Source organism: Castanea sativa, chromosome 6, assembly GCF_040712315.1.
Source record: "Castanea sativa cultivar Marrone di Chiusa Pesio chromosome 6, ASM4071231v1".
Classification (NCBI taxonomy): Eukaryota; Viridiplantae; Streptophyta; class Magnoliopsida; order Fagales; family Fagaceae; genus Castanea; species Castanea sativa.
Genome location: NC_134018.1, coordinates 35,868,442 through 35,890,814, shown reverse-complemented (window position 1 = coordinate 35,890,814; position 22,373 = coordinate 35,868,442). Strand labels below are relative to the sequence as shown.

Genomic DNA, 22,373 nt, shown 5'->3' with positions numbered 1-22,373 from the left:
TAGAATGTCATTTAAAATTCTACCTCAAAAACCTTTGTGGCAACATTAGAAGAAGTTAACAAAAAGTCAAAGACATTATATTATATATATTCTGTTTGCAAACTATACTCTTAATGTTGTTATTTTATTGGACGAACTAAATACGCATAATAAGATTATGTGACACTTAACAGAAAATATGGACAAATGAGCTGCTGAGGCATATTTTATGGAATAAAATCCAAATTCTGAAATTTCAAAGAGTAAAATTCAAATTCTAAAACTTTAAAGTGTAAAATTTTAAGACCTCCAAATTTTAGGGGTTTAAATTATAGATGTCTCTATTGGAAACACCAAGGTGCCAACAAATCAAACTATAAGGCTCTTGCTAATTACTATAAGTTTGGGGAATCAAATAAAATTCACAAGTGTTAGTCATTGCATCTTATTTGATGTAGAATAAAGTTGTTTCAAGCTCACATGAATAGTGGTTACACTTATCCTAAAAATTACCAATTCAATAAGATGTTAAAAAAAAAAATTGATTCTTTTTAATAATTTGACAATTATAACCATAGAGAGAAGGATTTAAATCCAAGTTTTCTTAATAAATGAGAGCATGTTAGGCACTCAATTACAAGCTCTTGACAATATAGCTATTAATAAATATATTGGTAAAATATCCACTATATAAAAACCCCTCCCCAAGGAGGAGAGCAAGTCTCTACCCCAGTACTGAAAAACCCCTGCTAAACAAATTTTCCACCAAGATTGTAGCCACTTCTACCCAAAGAAAAGGTTAATGAAAAAAAAAAAAAAAAATCACAAATCGAAAATTGACAATAGTAAATTTCATTCTGTATGAACAGTGAGATCGCTAATTGACATGCCAGAAACTACACTAGCCCCTCGGACATGGCTGAGCATATGTACTTCTTACGAAAACATGCACATCTCAAATTTTTCATGTCAATGAAATAGACTCTACCATTTATTTGTAGAATTTTCCCCCACATAGTTCACAAAGTGAACTTCATGCTGTAACTGATCAAATTCAAGCAAAATGATATTCAAATACTAAAAATGGAATAGCGAAAAAAAAAACCCAAAAATTTGGCAAAAAAAAAAAAAAACTTCCCTCCATTAATTACTAACTTCTCTTTATCTTCCTCTCAACAAGGCCTTCTCGGCAGTGTCCACCTCTTCCAAAATCCTTGCCTTCCGCTTTGCCGGAATAGGTGCTGTTGGGCCAAAACTAATATAATGCCCCGAAACAGCATTGAGAGCTGAATATATGTCCCGGAATGAAGCCCTGCCAAGCAAAGATTTCTCCCTCCTATACTTAGCCACCCAATAATTTGAAGTCTCTCTTAGCTCAGCCACTGCAGAAGCCACATTAGGGTCAGTCTTGTCCATGTTAATGGTGTTTCTGACCCTGTTGATTACTTCTTCTGACTCTTTTACGTACTCTTCGTCTGAAGCAGCTAGTGCTGCTGGAGTAAATGGAAAGAGCCATGCAGGAGAGAGGATGGAGGTGGCTAGTGACAAGAATTCACGGCGGCGAGGTTGAAAGGCGGCGGCGGAAGTGGTGGTGGTGGTGGTGGAGGTGGAAGAGCTGCTGGTGATGGTGGTGGTGAATTTGGGTTTGAGGGGAGAGAGTGGTGTTGGTTTGGAGGTTGGAGTTAATAGGGTTGGTGATGCCATGGTTTTTGGCTGTGTGGTGAAAGAGAAATGGAGGACGAGGGTGATGGGTGTTTTTAGTTAGGGAAGAGAACTGGGTTTCTGCCACGTGGGCTTATCACCTTATCTTAGTTTGTTTGGTTTTTATGGATGAGAAATTAGCAAAGATCCAATGAGATTGAGATGTACAGTAGATACAGATCAGCTGCAAGCTAGTGTCGTTGAGGTTGAGATCTATATTTACTTTACTCAAAACTCAAAACTCAAAACCTTGGCCATGGTAAATAGGCAAAGGAGGAAGAGTAAACATAAATTAACTGTCCTAGTTTTTGAAAAGTAAATTGTGTTTGGTAAGGTTGTTTATATTTTTTAAAAATACATCTAAAAAATAAAAAAATATATATATATATATAAAAATATATATAATATTGTTAAAAAACTAAAAAATGTTACTTAAACAACCATTCCAAACAGCCCTAAGAGTCCCATAAGAATGGGAGGAGCTTCTATAGATGGGTAGAAATTTTAAGTTAAAAGAATTTTTAATTTTTTATATGGGGAAGAGGAATTTGATTCAACATCTCTAAGGTAAATGATGGATGTTAAATTGGTGGGCTGAGATCGTAAATGGAAGTGTTTAGAAAGGACCCGAAAAAAATCTATACAAATTTTGGGCCTAAAATGGGATTCATCGGGTTCCCTCAACTCTTTGACTACAAACATTCCAATCCAATTCTGTGGAGAGGCATGCGTATTCTTGGGCCAGTGAAAGAAGTGGACTTTGTTGAACCTCTTTAGGTAAAGGATTAAGGAATGTCTAAAATGGTATGAGACTGGTCGAATGCGTCAAAAGCCTTGAGTCTTTCAAGGGCTTTTCCCGTAATGAATACAATATTTCAACCACCAACAACTGCCAATAATCTTTTTTCTTTTTCTTTTTTTGTTCTTCTTCTTTTTTGGAACGGGCCAATGACCCAGTTGTTTAAAATAATGACAGGTACATATAAAATGATATACTTTTTTTTACAGTTTTTCACCTGAAAGTTGTGAGCCATAGATGTGTATCCTCACATAGACCTACCATAAATAAATAAATAGGAATAAGATTCTGATTTGGGAGTGGAAGTGGGAGGATTATCCTCGTTTGAAGTCCAATGACAAATAAATAAAGAATAAGAAGATATTGTGGCTTGGTGATAGTAGCTGAACAGAAAAATGAAAATGAGGCGATGAATATTTCAATCTTTGTTTTTATGTTGAAGATCAAACAAACAAACAAACACTTCTTAACATTATTTTAAGTAGGAACAAGATTGGGAACAAAACTTATGTTGGATGGGACTTTGGGGTAGCACATGAATTTTTTTTTTTTTCTTTTTTATTTTGAAAGAGGTGGGTAGTGGAAGATGAGGAGCATGTTTAAATTACATACGTATAAGTTAAAACACTATAGAAAAATGTCATTACCTTTAAACTTTCATTTGAATTCTATTATATGTTTTTTTTTTTGAACATGTGTCATTTATATGAAACACTAGACATAAGCAAGGTTTTCAAAATTGGGTACGTAAGATTGTGGGAGATAGGTAAGATTGTGGATCATAGAATAGAATCGTGAATTGTAAGATCTTACATTATTTGAGAAAAAAAACAAAAAACAAAAAACACACATTGGTATGTTAAATAATTATATAAATTATACATTCATTCATAAAAAACCAAAAATTTGCATCCCTTTGATGTAATTACCATACATTACTATATCCATTTGTAAGTATCATTTAAAGAGGTTAAAATTCTCAACTCTATTGGAACATTATTTTTTAGTCCAACTAACACTATCTCTATATTAGAATAGCAAAATTTAGTCTATTGGAATGTTTTATTTTTCATTTGGGTTCAACCGACCCTTTTGTCAAGTTAAAGAAGATTACAAGAAATCAGGATCGTTTAGGATCACTAAAATCATACAATCCTACCAATCCTGAACGATCGCAAAAATCTTTGTATAATCCGGATCGTTTTGAGCAAGTGGGGTCATAAAATAATAGGATCGTAGGATTCCGATAGAAATTTTGACAATCATGAACTCAAGTCTTATTCCTAGGATCGAAGGAACAGCCTATTTTAATCTTCCAGATTCTTCATTTTGTAGCGTGTGGCTATTTCACCTTTCAACCTTCAGGGATATTTTTTCCCAAGACTTCCATTCCAACCTCAGTTTTAGTTCTGTTTATATAAATATTGAAAAAATAATAATAATACAAACCCCACCAAAGTGCCAATCTCTTTATTTTAGATATTGGATGATAAAGGTCTACAGTCTTAAGGGTAAAATATGTCACCACTTTTAATGATTGTTATTTGTACTCATGCTTTAAAAATATAATTGTTCATATCTTTTTGACTAGAAAAACAGGAAAAGGCAGTCAATTTGTAAGTTTATTGATTCTTTACCTGCCTCAAAGACGAGTAATATAAGTCAAAAACTTTTTTTTTTTAATTTAACCCCTTGTCCTCCCTTACAACTATCAAGTTATAAAATTAATTTTTAAAAAAATGAGTAATATAAGAAATAATTTTTTTATAATTCAAGCATTCTTTCAACCTGATTAGAAACTACTGTATTAAATTTAAGAACTGCCTACTGAGTTAAAAGAAGACAAGTTTCAATTACTACTAAGTAGAAAAACAAACAAACAAAAAAAAAAAAACAAGAGTTTAATACTACTTGAGCAACCAAACCAATAGAAGGCGTATTAAAGCCAATAGCCTTGTAGTCTCCTGAACGGTAATGTTGGATTCAAATCTCTCTCTCAACTACCGAATTATCAAAACTAAATAAATATATAAATAAAAAGAATTAAAAATAGAGATAACAACTATGGAGGAGTATGAATTAATATTGATGGTAGTAATTACAACTTAAGTTGACTTTGATAATATATTTATCATTCACCTAAAAGAAATGATTCTTATCCTAATTGCATATGTTAATGATCAATAATTAAGCACAAATAATCATTTATCTAGCTGAAATGAAGATGATGGTTACAAAAAAATAAATATGAAGATGATAAATTCAATTGATTAGAGCTTAAGTTTAAATTGTAGCTTATTCCCCAAGAGAGAGAGAGAGGACCAGTGCAGCCCATCAAGCTACCAACGGAGAAAACTACAAAACAAAGTACAAAAAAAAAAAAGGGGGGCCTACATTTTAGACTATTTGTTGTAAAGATAGAGAGCATTTGTAAAGCAATGAGAAAAGGTTGCGGAAAAGATAATGTTTGTGTTCCAATCAATCCCTCAAACGAAACAACAAGGAAAGAGAAGATTAGAAGAAGAATATTAGTTTTTGATTGGTGTAGCTGAATATTTAATGTAAAAGTAGTATTATAAATCTAAAGGTAGAGGATATCCGTGTCCCTATCCACTTTTCATCTTGTTGAAACTTCAAAGAGAGTAAGATAATGTTTCAAAATGTTTAATAAATAAGGATGGCAGAGTGGTTTGGAAAATATTTTCAAATTTATTAATAGTAATAAATTTTGAAAGTATTATTTTTAGATATCATTTGTGGAAAATGTGATACTTTTTGAAAAATTTTAAGATGAAATTGTATTTTAACATCACAATTTTAAGCAAAGTTTTTTTTTTTTTTTTTTTTTTTTTTTTTTTTTGAGAAAGCAATTTTAAGCAAAGTTGGTATGTGCTAACTTGGCAAGGATTCGAACAAGTATAGCTTAAAATCATGCGATAAACACATGGTTTCAGCTTGAGATGTGTGGGTTGAATCTAAGTTTTCACTTTAGGAAAAAAAAAATTCATCAATTGTTAGAAGAAATCTTCTTCAACCATTATACAGTAATCGAATGACAATACAAGTATACTTTGATACTCGTTAAGTAATTTGAACAAGTCATATGGACAATTATATAAGTAAAGTAATTTATAAGTACATGCTAATCATCTCATCGCCTTGTGTTCGAAGATCTTTGCTCCAAATCGATTTACAAGAAAATTATTCACAAAAAAACTTAATCGTATCAGTACCAATCATATGTCCCGTATTTATGGCATGTACTATAATAATACTCATCTAAAATGAACTAGATAAAATACTAGAGTGTGCCAGCAATATCGGAGATTTTTCAGATATTTCAGCCAGTATTAATGTTTTGGCAAATACAATAAAAAAATAATTAATAAATTTTAAAATATATATACACACACACCCTAAAACATATTCTTTAAGCTAATATATTGGGTTAACATACTTAAACTAATATTTGAGATTATAAAATATTTGGATTTTAATTTATATGTTTGTGAATATATACATAAATAAATACATGGAGACAAAAGACAAAAACATATATATATATATATATATATATATATATATATATATATATATATATAAATAACGATGCACTAATATTGAATAATACCGAAATATATCATTTTCCTAACCAAACCAAAACAACATCTGATATGATATTAACTCCCTTAGTCCTTCACTTTGGTTGATTTGGGTAATTGGATGTGATGAGCCAATAAAGGACTTCACCAAGTGCAAGGTGTAGGACTTAGGGTTAAGGGTTATCATCATTCTAGGTTTGGTTTGCATCATGTTCATCGTGTAATTGTCATGGTCACTTAGAACATTTTCATCCGATTTTATGCAAAATAAATAATGTTTTTCATCAAAAAGGGTAAAATTAGCCTTACATCTCATTATGCATCATAGTACAAATTTATACACATTGCTACAATATCATCCATTTTTAAACGACGATTGTAGCTTCTCTCTCTCTCTCTCTCTCTCTCTCTCTCTCTCTCTCCCCTTTAAAAAGATTCTTTCTTGTCTCTCGCACTCCTATTTAGATCTATAATGGCGGCATCTCAACATTGGGTTACGACAATGATCGTCAATCAAGCCATGGGTGGTTATGGTGATTGTTGATCTAGCCTTGTGTGGGTCATTAGCCATGTGGTAGTCATCAGTGTTGTTGTGATTGTTGGTGTTGTCTCTAATGTGTTGTTGCGGTTGTTCAATCCATTGTTGCTGTGTGTTGTTGGTGGTTGTGGGCTTTTGTAGGCGTTGGGGTGGGTTGTTGTTGGGTTCAGGCTATGTTTGGTTTTGATGACAGATGGCAAGGATGATGACATGTTTGGCAATGAGGTGGTGTAGCGGTATTTTGGGTTCAATTATTGTTGTTGGCGTTGGAAGAAAATAAATTATTTTAATGGGATGTATTTTAAAATAAAGAATAGGATATAGAATGTGTTGTAAAAGTGATTATATAAAATAGATAAAGTGACTTTTTTGATCTAAAATATATATATATATATATATATATATATATATATATATATATATATATATATAGATATATTTTGCATGTTCAAATGGGAATTCTCATAAGCTATTGTTGCCAAATGTTGTAAGCATTTGAAGATTGGACTTTCATGAGGCCTTGCCAACCCCCACCAATAATAATCATATTCAGATGAAAGTTTTGGTTGATACTGAACCTTGATTTCTATCTACTCTCACCTATTGTTTTGCTTTTGGAAAATGTTAAATATATTACAAATTTCACTACATATTCTTTACAAACTAATATGAAAATAAATGTGATTAGTGAATGTCAACAATATAATAAATAAATGCTAGAATCATTTTTTTTGTGATTAGTGACATATAGTTTTGTGGTAAAATGTGTAGTATTTCTAACATCACTCTTTGCTTCTTCTTTTTTCTTTTTTCTTCTTTTTTTTTTTCTGCATAACGTATTTTTATAACTACAATTGATATCAATGTTCCTACAAGCTTGATTAAACATGTTAGTGCCCAACTTGTAGTAAAAGATTTTTTTTTTTCTTCTTTTTTTACATTACCGCCTTGGCATAATTGTGGGTTTAACATTTGATTTCATCATTGTGTGGAATTTTTAGTTGAATAAACAATTTTGCGTTAAGGTGAAATTGTTGATTGAATTGAGATTTTAAAACTTTCCTCGTTGGATTCTTTTATAAGTTAACACTGGCCAGAGTCAATTTAAAATTATTAGAAATAGTCATATATTTACAAATAGTTTTAAGGGTTAATTGCATTTTACCCAACTATGGAAGGAAGTATACTCTATTACAGATATATGATTCCTCCCACTCACAAGCTAGTACAAGCTAGTGGGTCCAACCAGCTGTGAGAGGAGAGAAACATACACCCATAATAGGATGTATTTTCTCCACCTATGGACCTATGATTTGTTTATTTTAAAAGTGCGTACCCGTGGTTTGCAAAGTGTCTCCTTACCCATCTAACATCATCTGCATTAAACTTCCATAACCCATCTCATTACTTCACCATTAAAAACAGAAAAAACATAACAAAATTAGAGAAATCAACATAAAAAAGTTGCAGTCATTTAAAATTTATAAACAAACTTAGTTTCTTTGCTTAGTAGATTGTGCTTTATGTGGAGCTTCGAAGATTGTTAATGAGATTCCACATAAAAATTAACATCTACATGTTCATCATCTTCTTCATTTAATACCACTTGCCTAGTTGATTGTAATTTTCTTGAAACTCTACAACCAATACTCTCAAAAACAAAATGACATCTGAAGCTTAGGTGATTAGGCAATTAGACCAGTAAAGGTAGAGCCATTAAAATTGTGGATTCCAACAACTATTCCAACTATGCCAAGGAAGATCAAAATGAGAGCCAGACTAAGGGCAACCTTAACAACCATGGTGAGAAACTCTTCTTGTTTAGTTACAAAGAAAATTCTACAACATACTTGACCCTAGAAAGAAAGCTTAACTAAATCTTAAAGAACTAGAAAAGGTTCAATAAAAATGACAATGAGTTGAATATTAGGTTCAATTTTATAATAGAAAAATGTTTCTCTTTGGAACAAGGAAAGGAAGCATAGAAACGAAGAGAAGTATGGGTTTTGAGTGTGTATGTGTTCTTGTGCTTAGGGGTGTCCACGGGTCGGTCCGGGTCGGGTTTGTGCCCAACCCGAGACCGACCCGATAGAATCAGGTTGAACAAATACTGACCCGCTGCCGACCGGCGAGGGAGTCAGATCGGTGCGGTCGGTTTTGCACCAGAAGCACGGTCGGTTCGGTCGGAACCTTCCATGGTGAAAAATCCTGCCATAATCGTTGATTTCAGGCGAAAAAACGTTAAATCCGGCGGAGATCTCACCGGATCTGGTGAGATCTCGCTAGATCCGGTGAGATCTCACTAGATTTGGACAAAATATCACTCGATCTACTTGATAAGTCATCGAAATATGAAAATCTGTTGCCAAAATCTGAAAATTTGAAGTCGGAATCTGGAAATTTGAGGCCGGAATCTGGAAAATATCGCCGGATTCTGGAGAAAGTCACCGGAATCTGGAAACAACTGCCGGGATCTGGAATTTTTTTCTGGAAATACTTAGTACATCGGTCGAATCGGGTTTTTTCGGGTTCTGGAGAGGAAAACCGAGACCGATCCGCCGCCGTCGGTTTTTGGAACAAAAGACCCGCCGCCGACCGGTGACTTGATCGGGTCGGATGGTTTTCAGGTCGGATTCGGTCGGATCCTTCGGGTGGGTCGGATCTCCGAATTGGATGGACAGCCCTACTTGTGCTAGATAATTAATGTTAAAGACTTTGAATCAATATTGATGAGACCTTACTTTCAAAATCTACTATATTATGCAAAGCATGGTTATGCATTTCTCTCCTTTTGCAATTTCTCCCCTTTCCTTTTCTATTAAGAACAAAACTCCCTCTTAAACACCCCCTAAATTTCTCTACCTTCCACCATCTTCTTCTTCAAAAGTTTCTTCTGGGTTTGAGAATCGGGTTGTAAACGAACCAAACCGTTCATGAAGAACTCAGGCTCAACTCGATAAAAAGCTCGTTTATGTTCATTTGTCTATAAATAAGCCAAGCTTGAGCCTTAATTTAAGGCTTATTTGATAAACAAGCCAAGCTCAAGCAAAAACATTTGTTCGTGAACAAGTTCATAAACAATAGGGCTCGATACAAAACAAGTCGAGCTTAAGCTCGTGTATAGCTCGATAAAAAGCTTGATATATGTTTGCTAAATAAACCAATTATTATGACATTATGTATATCTTAATAATGAAATGTCCAACATGAGACCACTTACCTTCTCAAAAAAAAAGACATGAGACCACTTACTACTACCTATTACCTTTTTTTTTCCTTCCCTCTAATATTTTTTTAACACTCGCTCTAATTGATTAGGGAACATTTTTAGACTTAAGTTACTTTTTTTTTTTTTAATCCAAGTGGGCCCACGTATGGCTTTTCCCCCCACAATTTATTTAAATTTATAAAATATATGTTGCTATGTAACTAGTAAGTCTTTCCCATTCAATTACAAATGTTCCTAGACTTCTTACAATTTAGTTCTAATTTCTCCTCTTTGCCTAAGCTTCACAATTCAATTCAATCAAAATTGAGATTCTCACCTATGGCTGTCAATGTCTCTGTCCAATATCTATCTCCTATAGCCTAAAACTCTAGGCTCTCTTGGGAAGACCAAAACTTCTTTGAGCAGATTCAATCTTTCTCCCTTTTACCACCAATTTCTTTTTTTCCCTAAATTTTCACAACGAAGTAAGAACTAATCAACTCTCTCTCTCTCTCTCTCTCTCTCTCTCTCTCTCTCTCTCTTGTGAGATCAAAAAATTCCACCAAATATGTCCTGTATCTCTTTGCAACCTCATCTATTGGTGAACAAGTCCTAGATTTGGATGATTTGATTCTAGCGAAGAGGATTTAGAGTCTCGTTTTCATTGAATCACCATGTAATCTAAGGGTTCTAGTCGGTAGTCGAAGAGCTCCAACAATGGCTCTAGATCCGATGTAGTATTTGGCATCACTACCATTTTCGCTCTCTACCTCCAAGACATTCACAACTTTCACTCACCATAGGTAAATTTCCATGTTTAAAAATTTTCTATATATTCTTATAGTTGTTTTGCAATGTAGTTTGTTTGATATCGCCAAATCATTTTGATTTTCAGGTTATGGTTGTTTATGAAATTTCTATATAACTTAGAAAAATCTTGTTAGTTATATTTGTTTGATAATAACTTAGCTTTGTAATTAGTGGATTGTGGTTGTGGGAGTCTGGTATGTAGTTTGGAATGAAGCTATGCTTTTCTTTTCTTTTCTTTTCTTGAGGTGCAAAGTCCTTTGTAGTTAGCAACTACAAATTTTATAATTTGTTTGTAATTAGCTTTGTTTTGTGCTATATGCTATATGTTTTTGGATATTAAAGTTGACTTCTTGTTTATTCATATATATGTTTTGGAATGTTAATCTATTCATATATGTTTTGCTATTCTTTAGTTGATCAATATGGTTTTATAATTTCTTTTAAGATGTTTTGTTTGGATAACTTGGTTCATTGTTGGTACTTTATCAACATAAGTGTAATTCTAACCCATAGTTTGATTTTTTTTTTTTTTTTTTTAAAAAAAAAAAAAAAATTATGGATTGGAGTCTATAGACTTATGTTGTTTGACGTTTGATAATAAATTATTTACTTATTTGCATGCATTTTGGATAAGAGGGACAATTCTTTGCGAAATTATTCAAGAGGATAAAAGAGACTCACTCAACAAAAATGTCTAAGTGTGCTTTAATGCTACTCTCTCATCTCTCATTTTCAAGTAAGTTCTTGTTTTTATATTCCAAAGATTAGTAACATAGTTGTACATGAATCTGACAATATCTTTCATCATAAACAGGAGTATAGTTATTGTTTCCAAGAGTATTGTAATTGTTTCCAAACTATGGGAAAGGGTTTTACTTGCTGAAAAATCCTTATTATTTATTAATTTGTGTCTTCCTTGGAGGCTGGCTTTGTGTTTTATTTGTAATAAAAAAAAATTTTTGAGAGAGTTTCAACATATGGCATCCACTCCTGATGACAGCTCTTTATTATCAGACTAAAACACCAATCAGTTTTTAGTGTAAGTGGAGATTGAACCTCAAATCTCTTATACAACCATCAGAAACTTTACCAGTTGAGTTAACTATAACCCACTATTTGTAATAAATATATGTAGGGTTTTTCTATGTTTTATTTGTAATACGGAATTATACTTTACTCTTTAAACTATGACCCATTTTACACTTACCTCCTAAATTATGAAAATGCACACCTTATCCTTCTAAACTATGAACCTTTTACACTTAACCCCCTAAATTATGAGAACACACATAGAAAGAGAAAGTGTAATTCCCCCTTTAAAAAAAAAAAAAAAAATTTGCCCATAACCTTTTTTTTTTAATACAAGATAGAATTCTACTCTAGCCTAATCTAAGTGTATATATATGTGTGTGAAGCTCCCTCTTGGAGATTTGAACCCCGGTCCTTACCCCCCACACCCCAAAAACACTTATATTTGTAGAGTAATCATCACACCAAGGATGTGCGGTGGTTGCCCATAACCTAACACATCTTACATGTATCAATACATTTAATCCTAAACACTACAAAAAACGCGCGCTATAGCCGCGTTTTTTAGCTGCGTTTATAAAAAAACGCGGCTATAGCTGATCTATAGCCGCGTTTTTGGAAAACGTGGCTATAGGTCCCCCTCTGGCTGTGTTTTCCAACGCAGCTCCAGCTAAATAAATTTTTTTTAAAAGTGAGGCCTGGAGCTGCGTTTGAAAACGCAGCCAAAGGGGGGCCTATAAATGCAAAATATTTATAACCTACATTAATTTAAATTAATGTAGGTTATAAATATTTTGCATTTAATACTCTTAACGATGATGATGCGTGTATATATTATTTACTAATATATATATATATATATATATATTGCTATTTACTATTCACATTTCACAATTTGATAATGACCAATGTAACTATAAAATAAAATTTAAAAGTTTTTAAAAAAAAAAAAAATCACTTGCATTTGAAACTCCCATAAATGTTGCATAAAATCTTTAAATAAAAAATATTAATTTCACAAGAGGAAATGTCGTACAATTATTGTGCTATATTTTGCAATATCTTCAGTGTTTTGTTCTAATGCAACTATGCTTATTTCATCTCAATAGATATAGAATAGGTTTGATGAATAAAAAGATTGCTTTGTTCCAATGCAGCTTTGTTTATTTAATCTCAATAGACATAGAATAGGTTCAATGAAAAGAAAGATACATGAGGATTAAAGAAAGTTCATGAAATGCATTAATTTCTAACATATTTGTCATCCCTCTTTAAGCCCGACATATGTGCCCTAGGTTGGAGATATCTGGCAAAGGAGAGTGATAAATATACAATCTCCAGCTGGAATAAAATCCGCCAACTATTGGTAAAGAATTTTGTTCTTTGTTTCTTTTATTTATTGAAAATATGATTATCTTATACCACCAGTTTGATCTGTACATTTGCTATAGGGGTAAATTTGATAGATTTTAGTAAGGCAAGGGATCCAAGCCTTGTCTATGATTGTGGAGAGGCTGACTACGCAAATCTTTTGGACGGGCAAGGGTTTAATAAGGTCAGTTTTTATGATCTTAAAAATGAGCCAAAGAACAACTTTCATCCTTGGGAGTTAAACTACCTTCCTTCATGGTTGTTGTCCCAAGTGATGAAAGCAATTATTTGCTTGCATATTACTCGTCGATTCAAGTATGTCAGGACTCAGGACTTCATCCAGCGATTACATAGTGCAATTAATATGGACAAACAAAGATCATAAAGTATAGAGCATGGTTGAATCAAAAGATTATCTATAGTTATTACTTATAACTTGCTTAGTTTTGAGTTTTTTTTTTTTCTTCTTCTTATTTTAAGTTTAGTTCTGGTGTTTAAAAAAAAAAGTTTAGTTCTGTTGTTAAGGACCATTTTCAAACGTTTTGGCTTTTAATATTCGAGGAGAGTTTAATATATAGAATTAAACATAACACAATTTCTTCAATGCTGAGATTCCCAAAAGGCCTTGAAGGTCTAAGATTTCCTAATTCTTTTTACTTACTATTTGTGCAAAAAATTGTGTATTACACTTATAAACACTCCATTTTGTAACATCTATTTAACCCCACAACAATGACAAGACAATCATTCTAAAACATAATGGTAAAATCGTAAATTCAATCTTCGATCTTCCGACGCATTATTGAAAATAAATCTAGAAGATTCAACAATAAAAACAATGTAACGTGTGCTTAAATATGATATTTGGATAAAAAATTATAATTGGATAAAATTTTATCAGTTCACTTATATTTGTGCAATTAAGTTAAGTCTTCAAATGGGACCAACTAAAGCACCTAGACCTGATGGTATGAATGTACTTTTTTTCCGAAAGTTTTGGCATGTAGTGGGTACTACTGTTGTTAATGTTGTGCTGGATTATTTTAATTCTAATATCATGGTTCCTACTATAAATCATACCCATATTGTGTTGATTCCAAAAATAAAGTCTCCAGAGAAAATGTCTGATTTCCGACCCTTTAACTTATGTAATGTTATTTACAAGATTATTTCCAATGTTTTGGCAAATAGGTTGAAACAAGTCCTCTCAAATATTATTTCCCCTACACAAAGTGCTTTTGTTCCAAGAAGGCTCATTACAGACAATGTATTGGTGCCATATGAAACTTTACACACCATGCATTCTCGGAAAAAAGGCAAAAAAGGTGCCCTTGCTTTGAAGCTTGACATTAGTAAGGCCTATAATCGGGTTGAGTGACAGTTCTTGTAGGGAATTATGGCTAAATTGGGTTTTCCAATGACTTGGATTAATTGGGTGATGGGGTGTATCACCACACCCTCTTTTTCCATTCTCATAATTGGGAAGCCATATGGAAATATCAACCCATCTAGGGGGCTCCATCAGGGTGATCCATTATCACCATACATGTTCCTATTGTGTGCTGAGGGGTTCACTTCTTTGCTGGCTGTGAGGGTCAATTTTTGGACGGTGTCCAGGCCCAAGTTTAAGCAAGGACGTCGGGCCCTCTTGTTGTAGTTTGAAGGGACTGGGCTTGGTTCACTGCAGCTAAATGGGCTGTTTACAAAACCAAGTGATACACAGGGCAAGACTCCTGCAATACATACACACTAACAATCGAGAATATGTATTGAGCAACAAGAAGACAAGATTATAACAATAAAACACAGAGTAATTGTTCGGGATCCTCAAATCAATAAGAACTAATCCATTAATTTTTCTTAGTTATGGATTACAAATGCGCTCACTAAAACGTAATACAATGTCCAAATAAGCTCAAAAATTACAGACTTAGATGACTATTTAAGCCTCTAAGACTTGCAAAGTTTGAATACTTTTGAATCCAAGTATGTACTGTAGTGGCTGTTTCTGAGATACCGGGAGATATTCCTCTGTTTTCTTTGAATTTTACAGAGCTTTTTCTTAATAATTTGTCTGATTTCCTTCTTGTTATGCAATGGAGTATTTTTCCTTTCCCTTTACCTTCATAGGTCCTTTACCTCTATAAATCCTGCATAAGAACACACTACACAATACACATATCTTTAAGTAATTGTTAGTTTCTTAGATTAGGATATACATTTTTAATACATAAACATATATATAAATGAATTTCATGAGAATGATTCAGCCACGAGAATCCTGGCCCCAATTCTCACAGACTTAGTGCTTTTGCACAAGACTTGTGGGATTTGGAACTCAAGTCCAAGTGACTTTGCTTGGGCATTGCCTTCCAAGATAGTTAGGTGAGGAGGATTTTTGTGGGAGAGAGTGATATCTGATGTGTGTATGTTTTTGGCTTATATTTCTTTGGAGGCTGATGTTTCAAATAATCTCAAGGATATGGGACAAATTCCTACTCCTTGGCTCTCTCTTTTGTTTATTTCTTTCTCTCCCTTGCTGGGCTTTTAAAACTCTAAGAATATGTGTTTTAAACCTCTGAACTTTTCCCCCGAATACTCATTTTTCTCCCATCTGAATCCCCCCTTCTGCTATGCGTTGTGTTCTTTTTATAGCAGACCTAGTCTAGGACCCCGGGGGAGGACATGCCAAGTCTGCTGGGTAAAAATACGTCCTCTGTGACTTGAAAAGGTGCATTGAGCAGAGGTTTAGCTTATTTAGGCAATTATAACTCAAAAGTGACATTTGGCTTTAGCTATAAATGCAAGATTCCTTATGGGAAAGTCAAAGGAATGAGTGGGCTGCTCAATATATTGTCACAGCTTTATTGAAAATGACATAACAGACCTGGTCTGGTGCCCCAAGAGGTCTGCTGGGTAAAAGTACGTCCTCTGTGACCTAAAAAGGTGCATTGGGCAGAGGTTTAGCTTATTTGTTCATTATAACTCAAAATGGGCATTTGACTTTAGCTATAAATACAAGATTCCCTCTGGGAAAGTCAAAGGAATGGGTGGGCTACTCAATGTATTGTCACAGCCTTGTTGAAAATGACATAGCAGACCTGGTCTAGTACCTCGGGAGGTCTGCTGGGTAAAACTACGTCCTCTGTGACCTAAAAATGTGCATTGGGCAGATGTTTAGCTTATTTAGGCAATTATAACTCAAAAGGGACATTTGACTTTAGCTATAAATGCAAGATTCCCTCTGGAAAAGTCAAAGGAATGGGTGGGCTGCTCAATGTATTGTCACAGCCTTGTTGAAAATGACATAGCAGACCTGGTCTAGTACCCCGGGAGGTCTGCTGGGTAAAACTACGTCCTCTGTGACTTGAAAATGTGCATTGGGCAGAGATTTAGCTTATTTAGGCAATTATAACTCAAAAGGGGCATTTGGCTTTAGCTATAAATGCAAGATTCCTTCTTGGAAAGTTAAATGGAATGTCTAGGCTGCTCGGTGTACTGTGACAGCTTTGTTGAAAATGACAATTGAGAGGAAATTATGGGGAGGTGTCATGCACATGAGGGAACTGAGCTTTCCATTGGTTCATGCATTCCAAGCAAATATATGAACCAAGGGAAAGTTTCAAGATCCTCCTTTCACCAGAAATCACTCCCCTACTGACTAAACCATTTCTCCCTTATTATCCACTCAGGATCCCACGGGCTTGGACCATGGGTTATGAAGATAATACCTGGTTTTTTTGCTGGATTTTTAATGGCTTGTTCTTTGCTAGAAATCTGAACATATATAGGGCCTTGATGTTGATTTTTCTTGTTGCATATCCTCTGGCCTAACCGAGATCCTTGCTGCATGTCCTCTGGCCAGAATCCTTATCCGAGATCCTTTTCTTTTTTTCTTTTTTTTATTATTATTTTTTCTTTCTTTTTTCTTCTTTTTGAGATTTTGGGCCTTCATGGTCCTTCTTAGCTTCATGAATTGGACCTTCTTTGTTAAAACCCATGGTCTTTCCTTACTTTTCATTGAATGGGCTTTCTTTATGAAATTTTGGCCCTCAACATTGGCTAAAGCTGAGACGGATAGGCGCATCAAGGGTGTTTCTATATGTAAAGGAGCACCAACACTCTCCAATCTAATGTTTGCGGATGATTCCATTCTCTTTTGTCAAGCTACTATTGGTGAGGTTGAGGTAATTAATGATGTGCTTCAGACATATGCTAATGCTTCAGGTCAATGTATTAATATGGAGAAATCATCGGTATACTTTAGTAGTAATACCCGTGGCAGCCAAAGGGATGAGATTGTATCACTTTTGGGAGTGAAAGAGGTGAAGCGTTTTGAGTCTTATTTGGGTCTTCCCACGTTGGTGGGTCGAGCAAAATACTAAATCTTTTCTTTCTTGAAGGATAGAGTTTGAAAAAAGTTGCAGGGCTGGAAAGGGACAATGTTGTCCAAGGCAGAGAATGAAGTACTTATCAAGGCAATTGCCCAAGCCATCCCTACTTATACCGTGAGAGTATTTCAACTACCGGTAAGGCTGTGTGATGAACTAAACGTGAGCTAAATTTTGATGGGGTCAAGTTGGCAATGACAAGAAAATATTGTAAGAGTTGGGATAACTTAACTCAACCAATGAAGGAAAGGGAAATGGGTTTTAGAGATTTGAGGTATTTTAATTTGGCCATGCTAGCCAAGCAAGGTTGGAGGCTGCTGAAAAATCAAGAGTCTCTACTATTTAAATGCTTCAAAGCCAGATATTTCTCTCGGTGCAATTTTCTACATGCGAATGACTCACCTAACAGTTTTTTTATGTGGAAAAGCATGATGGCTGCCTTGCCAATTTTGAGGAGTGGGTGCTACTAGAGAGTAGGTAATGGTGAGTCCATTGATGTCAAAAAATATAAATGGATCCCACATTATCCTTCAAATACAATATTACATCCGGTGAGTGATATGGAGTAGGGCTGGAAAGTGTCAGATCTAATTGATTGGGATCTTCACGGGCGGAGGAGAGATATATTGATAGCCAAGTTTAACAGGGATGAAGTTGAAGCTGTCTATAGAATTCCCCTGAGTCGACGAGTTGTGGAGGACAGTATGGTGTGGCTGCATAATAAGAAAGGAGAGTATACAGTTTGGTCTGGGTATCATTTAGCAAGACAGGTGCTAAAGACTGCATCTCGGGCTGAAGTATCGAATAGAAGTGGTTGGCAGAAGGCGTGGAGTGCATTATGGAAGTTAAAGATACCTGAAAAAATTAAAATCTTTGATCGGCGAGCTTGCCATGACATACTTCCAACCCAAGTGAATCTTGCAAAGCGCAAAATCATTTCAGATACTTTGTGCCACTGCTGTAAGAGTGTACCTGAGGATGCTCTACATGTCATATAGGGGTGTGGTGCAGCCTAAGATGTTTGGGCAAGGAGTCTCACGGTGCTGCAGAAATTTCAGACTAACCATTTTGATTTTTTGCAGCTTTTGAAGCCTTGGTGGATAGATTATCAACAACTGAGATGGAACTATTCCTTGTTCAAGCATGGACTCCAAGAAATGTGGTGGTGCATGGAGGACAAATGAAGAACCCGAGGTGGTTGAAAAATCGTGCAGCGGAATTGCTAGAGGACTACAAGAAAGCTCAAGCAAGTTTGCTAATTTCAAGTGCAGCACCAGGCAGCAACTGTTGGAAGCCTCCTCCACAAGATGTTTATAAGCTGAATTTTGATGCAGCAGTATTCTTGGACTTGAATTGCTCTAGGGTAGGTGCGATCATTAGAAACTTTGCTGGTGAGGTGATGGCTGGGATGGCAGCAAAGGGAGAATTTGTGCACAATAGTGATGATGCAGAAGCTTTGTCATGCCAAAAAGCCTTGGAATTTGCTATAGAGTCTAGATTCTCAAATCTGGTAATTGAGGGTGATAACTCAAATGTGATGAGAGCAATATCGACTACTGTACCAAATAATTCTTTCTTAGGCCATATTATGGATGATATTAGACATTTTATTTCGAGGAGGCAATCTGTTGGTTTTAGTTGTGTAAGAAGGGAATGAAACATGGTGTCTCATTCTTTAGCTAGATTTGCTAGGGACATTGTGGAAGATTTGTATTGGATAGAAGATGAGTCCCCACCTGCTGTAGATGCTTTGCATCATGACCGTTTACATATGAATGCATGGGTAATGGTTTTGTCTTAAAAAAAAGTTAAGTCATCTATACTTTCTAAATTTTTTTTTTTTTTAAAAAAAAAAAGTTCAGTCTAACTACTTAAAATTGTACAAAGCACAGTTTTTAACTAGCGTATCTAATTGAAGACAACCTAAAATACAAATAAAATGCATAAAAAATAGTTCAACTACATAGAAAGAATTTTAAAGAATGGCCATAACACAAAAAAAAATACCCTAATCCCCATTTAGCTTGAAACAAAGGTATAATTGCAAAATATGAGAAATATATGAAAATGTATGTATGTAACTATCAAATTATAAAAATAAATTAAAAAAAGAATAGCATTGACAAAAAAAAAAAAAAAAACACCGTTTTTAATATAAACCTAACACAAAATATATTTTATATACTCACAAACAATGACAGTGACTTAACCACAAATTTTGCAATCGGTCATATATCCCCAATAAACTATCAGCATCAACCATACTAAAACACAAATAAAATACATATACAACAATTCAACTATAGGGAAAGAATTTTAGAGAAATGGTTAATATAAATAACATAAATAAATATCCCAATCTCTTTTCAATTTGAAACAAAGGTATAATTGCAAAATCCAAAAATTATATGACAAATTTTTTTTTTTTTGATAGAATTATATGACAACTTCAACTTACAGATTGGCTGATGGGAATTTGGTAGTATTCTAATTTCAAACCAATATGAAATTAGAAATGTAAATGCATGTGAATGCATACAAAGAGTGATCCATAAACATAGATAATAGCCAACAAAACTTGGCTCTCCAAAAGACGATGTCCAAACTTTTCAAATCATTAGCTTCTTGTGCATTAAATTGCTTACAATTTTTTTTTTTTTTAACTTTTCCATATCTACAAGGAACAAACATACAATCCAGTCCTATGGTATTTATAGAATAAAAGTTATTCGTTGAAAAATTGCATTAAAAAGTATTTTTGGTAATTCATTGCTATATTGCCAAAGAGTTGGGAACTATATTCCTAAGTATATTTGGGGTTTAATTAGTTATGCCTAAAGGTTTTTTTTTAATAGTTCAATTGTTATAATTAATGGAGATTTGATCCAAACTCTGATTCTTCCTATAAAAGAGACCAAACAATGCCACTAATTACATAAGCACCCAATAGTTTTTGAACCCATGACTATACTTTTCATTTCACTCTTACGACTATACTTTTGCTCTTATGCTTTTTTAGAGTAGGTATTTTGTTTTTCATACTCATCTGAAAATATGATAATCAACAACTCTTTCATAAAGACTTAGAGAGTGTTTGGTAGAGTAGTTTGAGATAAGATTTTTATAGTTTTCTGAAATACTTGTGGGTGAAAAAGTGTATTAAAATGTATGTAATGTCGTTTAAAATGTAAAAAATGTGAGTTTGAAATGGTATAACAAACAAACCCTTAATCTTAAAAATAATGAAACATACCTCAACATAATTTTCGCAATCGAGAATTTCAACCTTTTTCAATCTAGGGTTCAAAATTTGCTCTATTATTAGAGTATTTTTGAGATCTCCACTAGAGGAAAGACTAATTGTAGCACAATGGAATTCATTATGCAAAGACCGAGTTTTAGCAGTTTTAGGATTAGAGATGCATCAAATAAGATTAAAAGTAGCAAGAACTTGAACAACAAAACAAATATTAAACAACCAAAGGTATGCACAAAGAATACCTTAGACTTTGCTACTTCTGTAGCCATTTTAAGAACCATATTAACTTTTCAAACTTGCTTGGGACATCCTTAACTTTATCTTCAAATTTTTGTGATAGTATTGCCAATTCTTGTGAATGAAAACAAAATTTAAATAAAGTAATGGCTGAGTCAAGTAAAAAATTTGAACTAAATAATAAGAGATAAGACATACTTTTACAAGCTCAAAAACAAAATATCCTTGTATGTACCCAACATAGACAATGGCATATTATAACATATCATTGCCCCCTATACTATACACTTACAAAAAACCCTAGTATCATAGTTAGATACATGTATTTAATATATATTAAGGAAAATTACACTTTGCCCCAAAATTATACTTCTTTTGAGAATGCACACTTTGCCTTCTAAACTATTACTAGCATAACACTTACCTCCTTAAACTTTGAGAGTACATACTTACCCCCACCCCTAAACTAGTACTCGGGTAACACTTTGCACCACATCTCATAGGTAATAGTCTAGGAAAGTAAGTGTGCATTCTCATAGTTTAGAAGGTGAAATGTAAAAAGGGCCATAGTTTAAGAGGGTAAAGTGCATATTCTCATAGTTTAGGGGGTAAGTGTAAAAATAGTCATAATTTAGAGGGGGTAAAGTGTAATTTCCCAACAAAAAAAAAATCTCAACTATTTAAAACTTGCAACTTACAAATATATCCAAAATGCTTTCTAAAATCAAGGAGATTTGAAGTGTGAATATCATGGATACATTAAGTGATATCAACCTGTTGAATTATAAGGCTCTTGACCAATGCTATACAATTTTTTTTTTTTTTTTTTTTTTGGGAGGGGAACTAATCCATCTTGAATTACATTGTTTCCTTATATGCCCTCAATGCTGTGCAAATGATTAAGTAACTATCTCATTAATAGTTCAAAGCTAGGATATTGCTGGCCCAATCTTGTGGACATCCAGCTATGTAAGTTGGTACAAAAGTTTCGGCAATTTGATCTACAGTTTTACTTAAAAGAAGCAAAAAACTTGTGACAAAATAGCAACAGAAATTGGTTTGGAGGAGCCGTGGCATTCAATTGCCAGCCAACATTTGCTGTAAGTTTTTAAGTCCTTGTTAAAGGCCTTCAACTGTTGGGGGTTGATTGGGGAAAGACCAAAACTCAGCATTTTTAATTTTTATGCTTCTGTATCAAAAAAAAAATTATGCTTCAATTTGTTATTCAAAATCTCATAGTCAAGCGAGGCAAGCATTTTCTTTGCTTGCTGGAAAGATCTAAACTCCAAATTCATTGCAGATTTGCGATCATATATAGTCTAATTTGTGGATGTAATTATTAGGTTTTCCTTTTTACATTTTTTGGTGCTTAATAGCAAACTGACCAAAAAGCTCTAGCCTTTCACATGGTGCTTATGTCATTAGCATTGGACTGATGCACATATTTAT

General features: G+C 33.8%; 2 protein-coding genes across 2 annotated transcripts; one reads left to right on the top strand and one right to left on the bottom strand.

Moving 5' to 3' along the window:
• Positions 1-939: 939 nt before the first annotated feature.
• LOC142640909 (photosystem II repair protein PSB27-H1, chloroplastic) lies at positions 940-1,780 on the bottom strand. The gene has a single exon (XM_075815228.1). The coding sequence runs from the start codon at positions 1,681-1,683 to the stop codon at positions 1,141-1,143; it is 543 nt and encodes a 180-aa protein (XP_075671343.1). The 5' UTR covers positions 1,684-1,780; the 3' UTR covers positions 940-1,140.
• A 15,228-nt stretch (positions 1,781-17,008) lies between these two features.
• On the top strand, positions 17,009-19,085 carry LOC142639867 (uncharacterized). The gene is made up of 3 exons (XM_075814004.1): positions 17,009-17,401; positions 17,998-18,388; positions 18,511-19,085. The coding sequence occupies exons 1-3, from the start codon at positions 17,009-17,011 to the stop codon at positions 19,083-19,085; spliced, it is 1,359 nt and encodes a 452-aa protein (XP_075670119.1).
• The last annotated feature ends 3,288 nt before the right edge of the window (positions 19,086-22,373 follow it).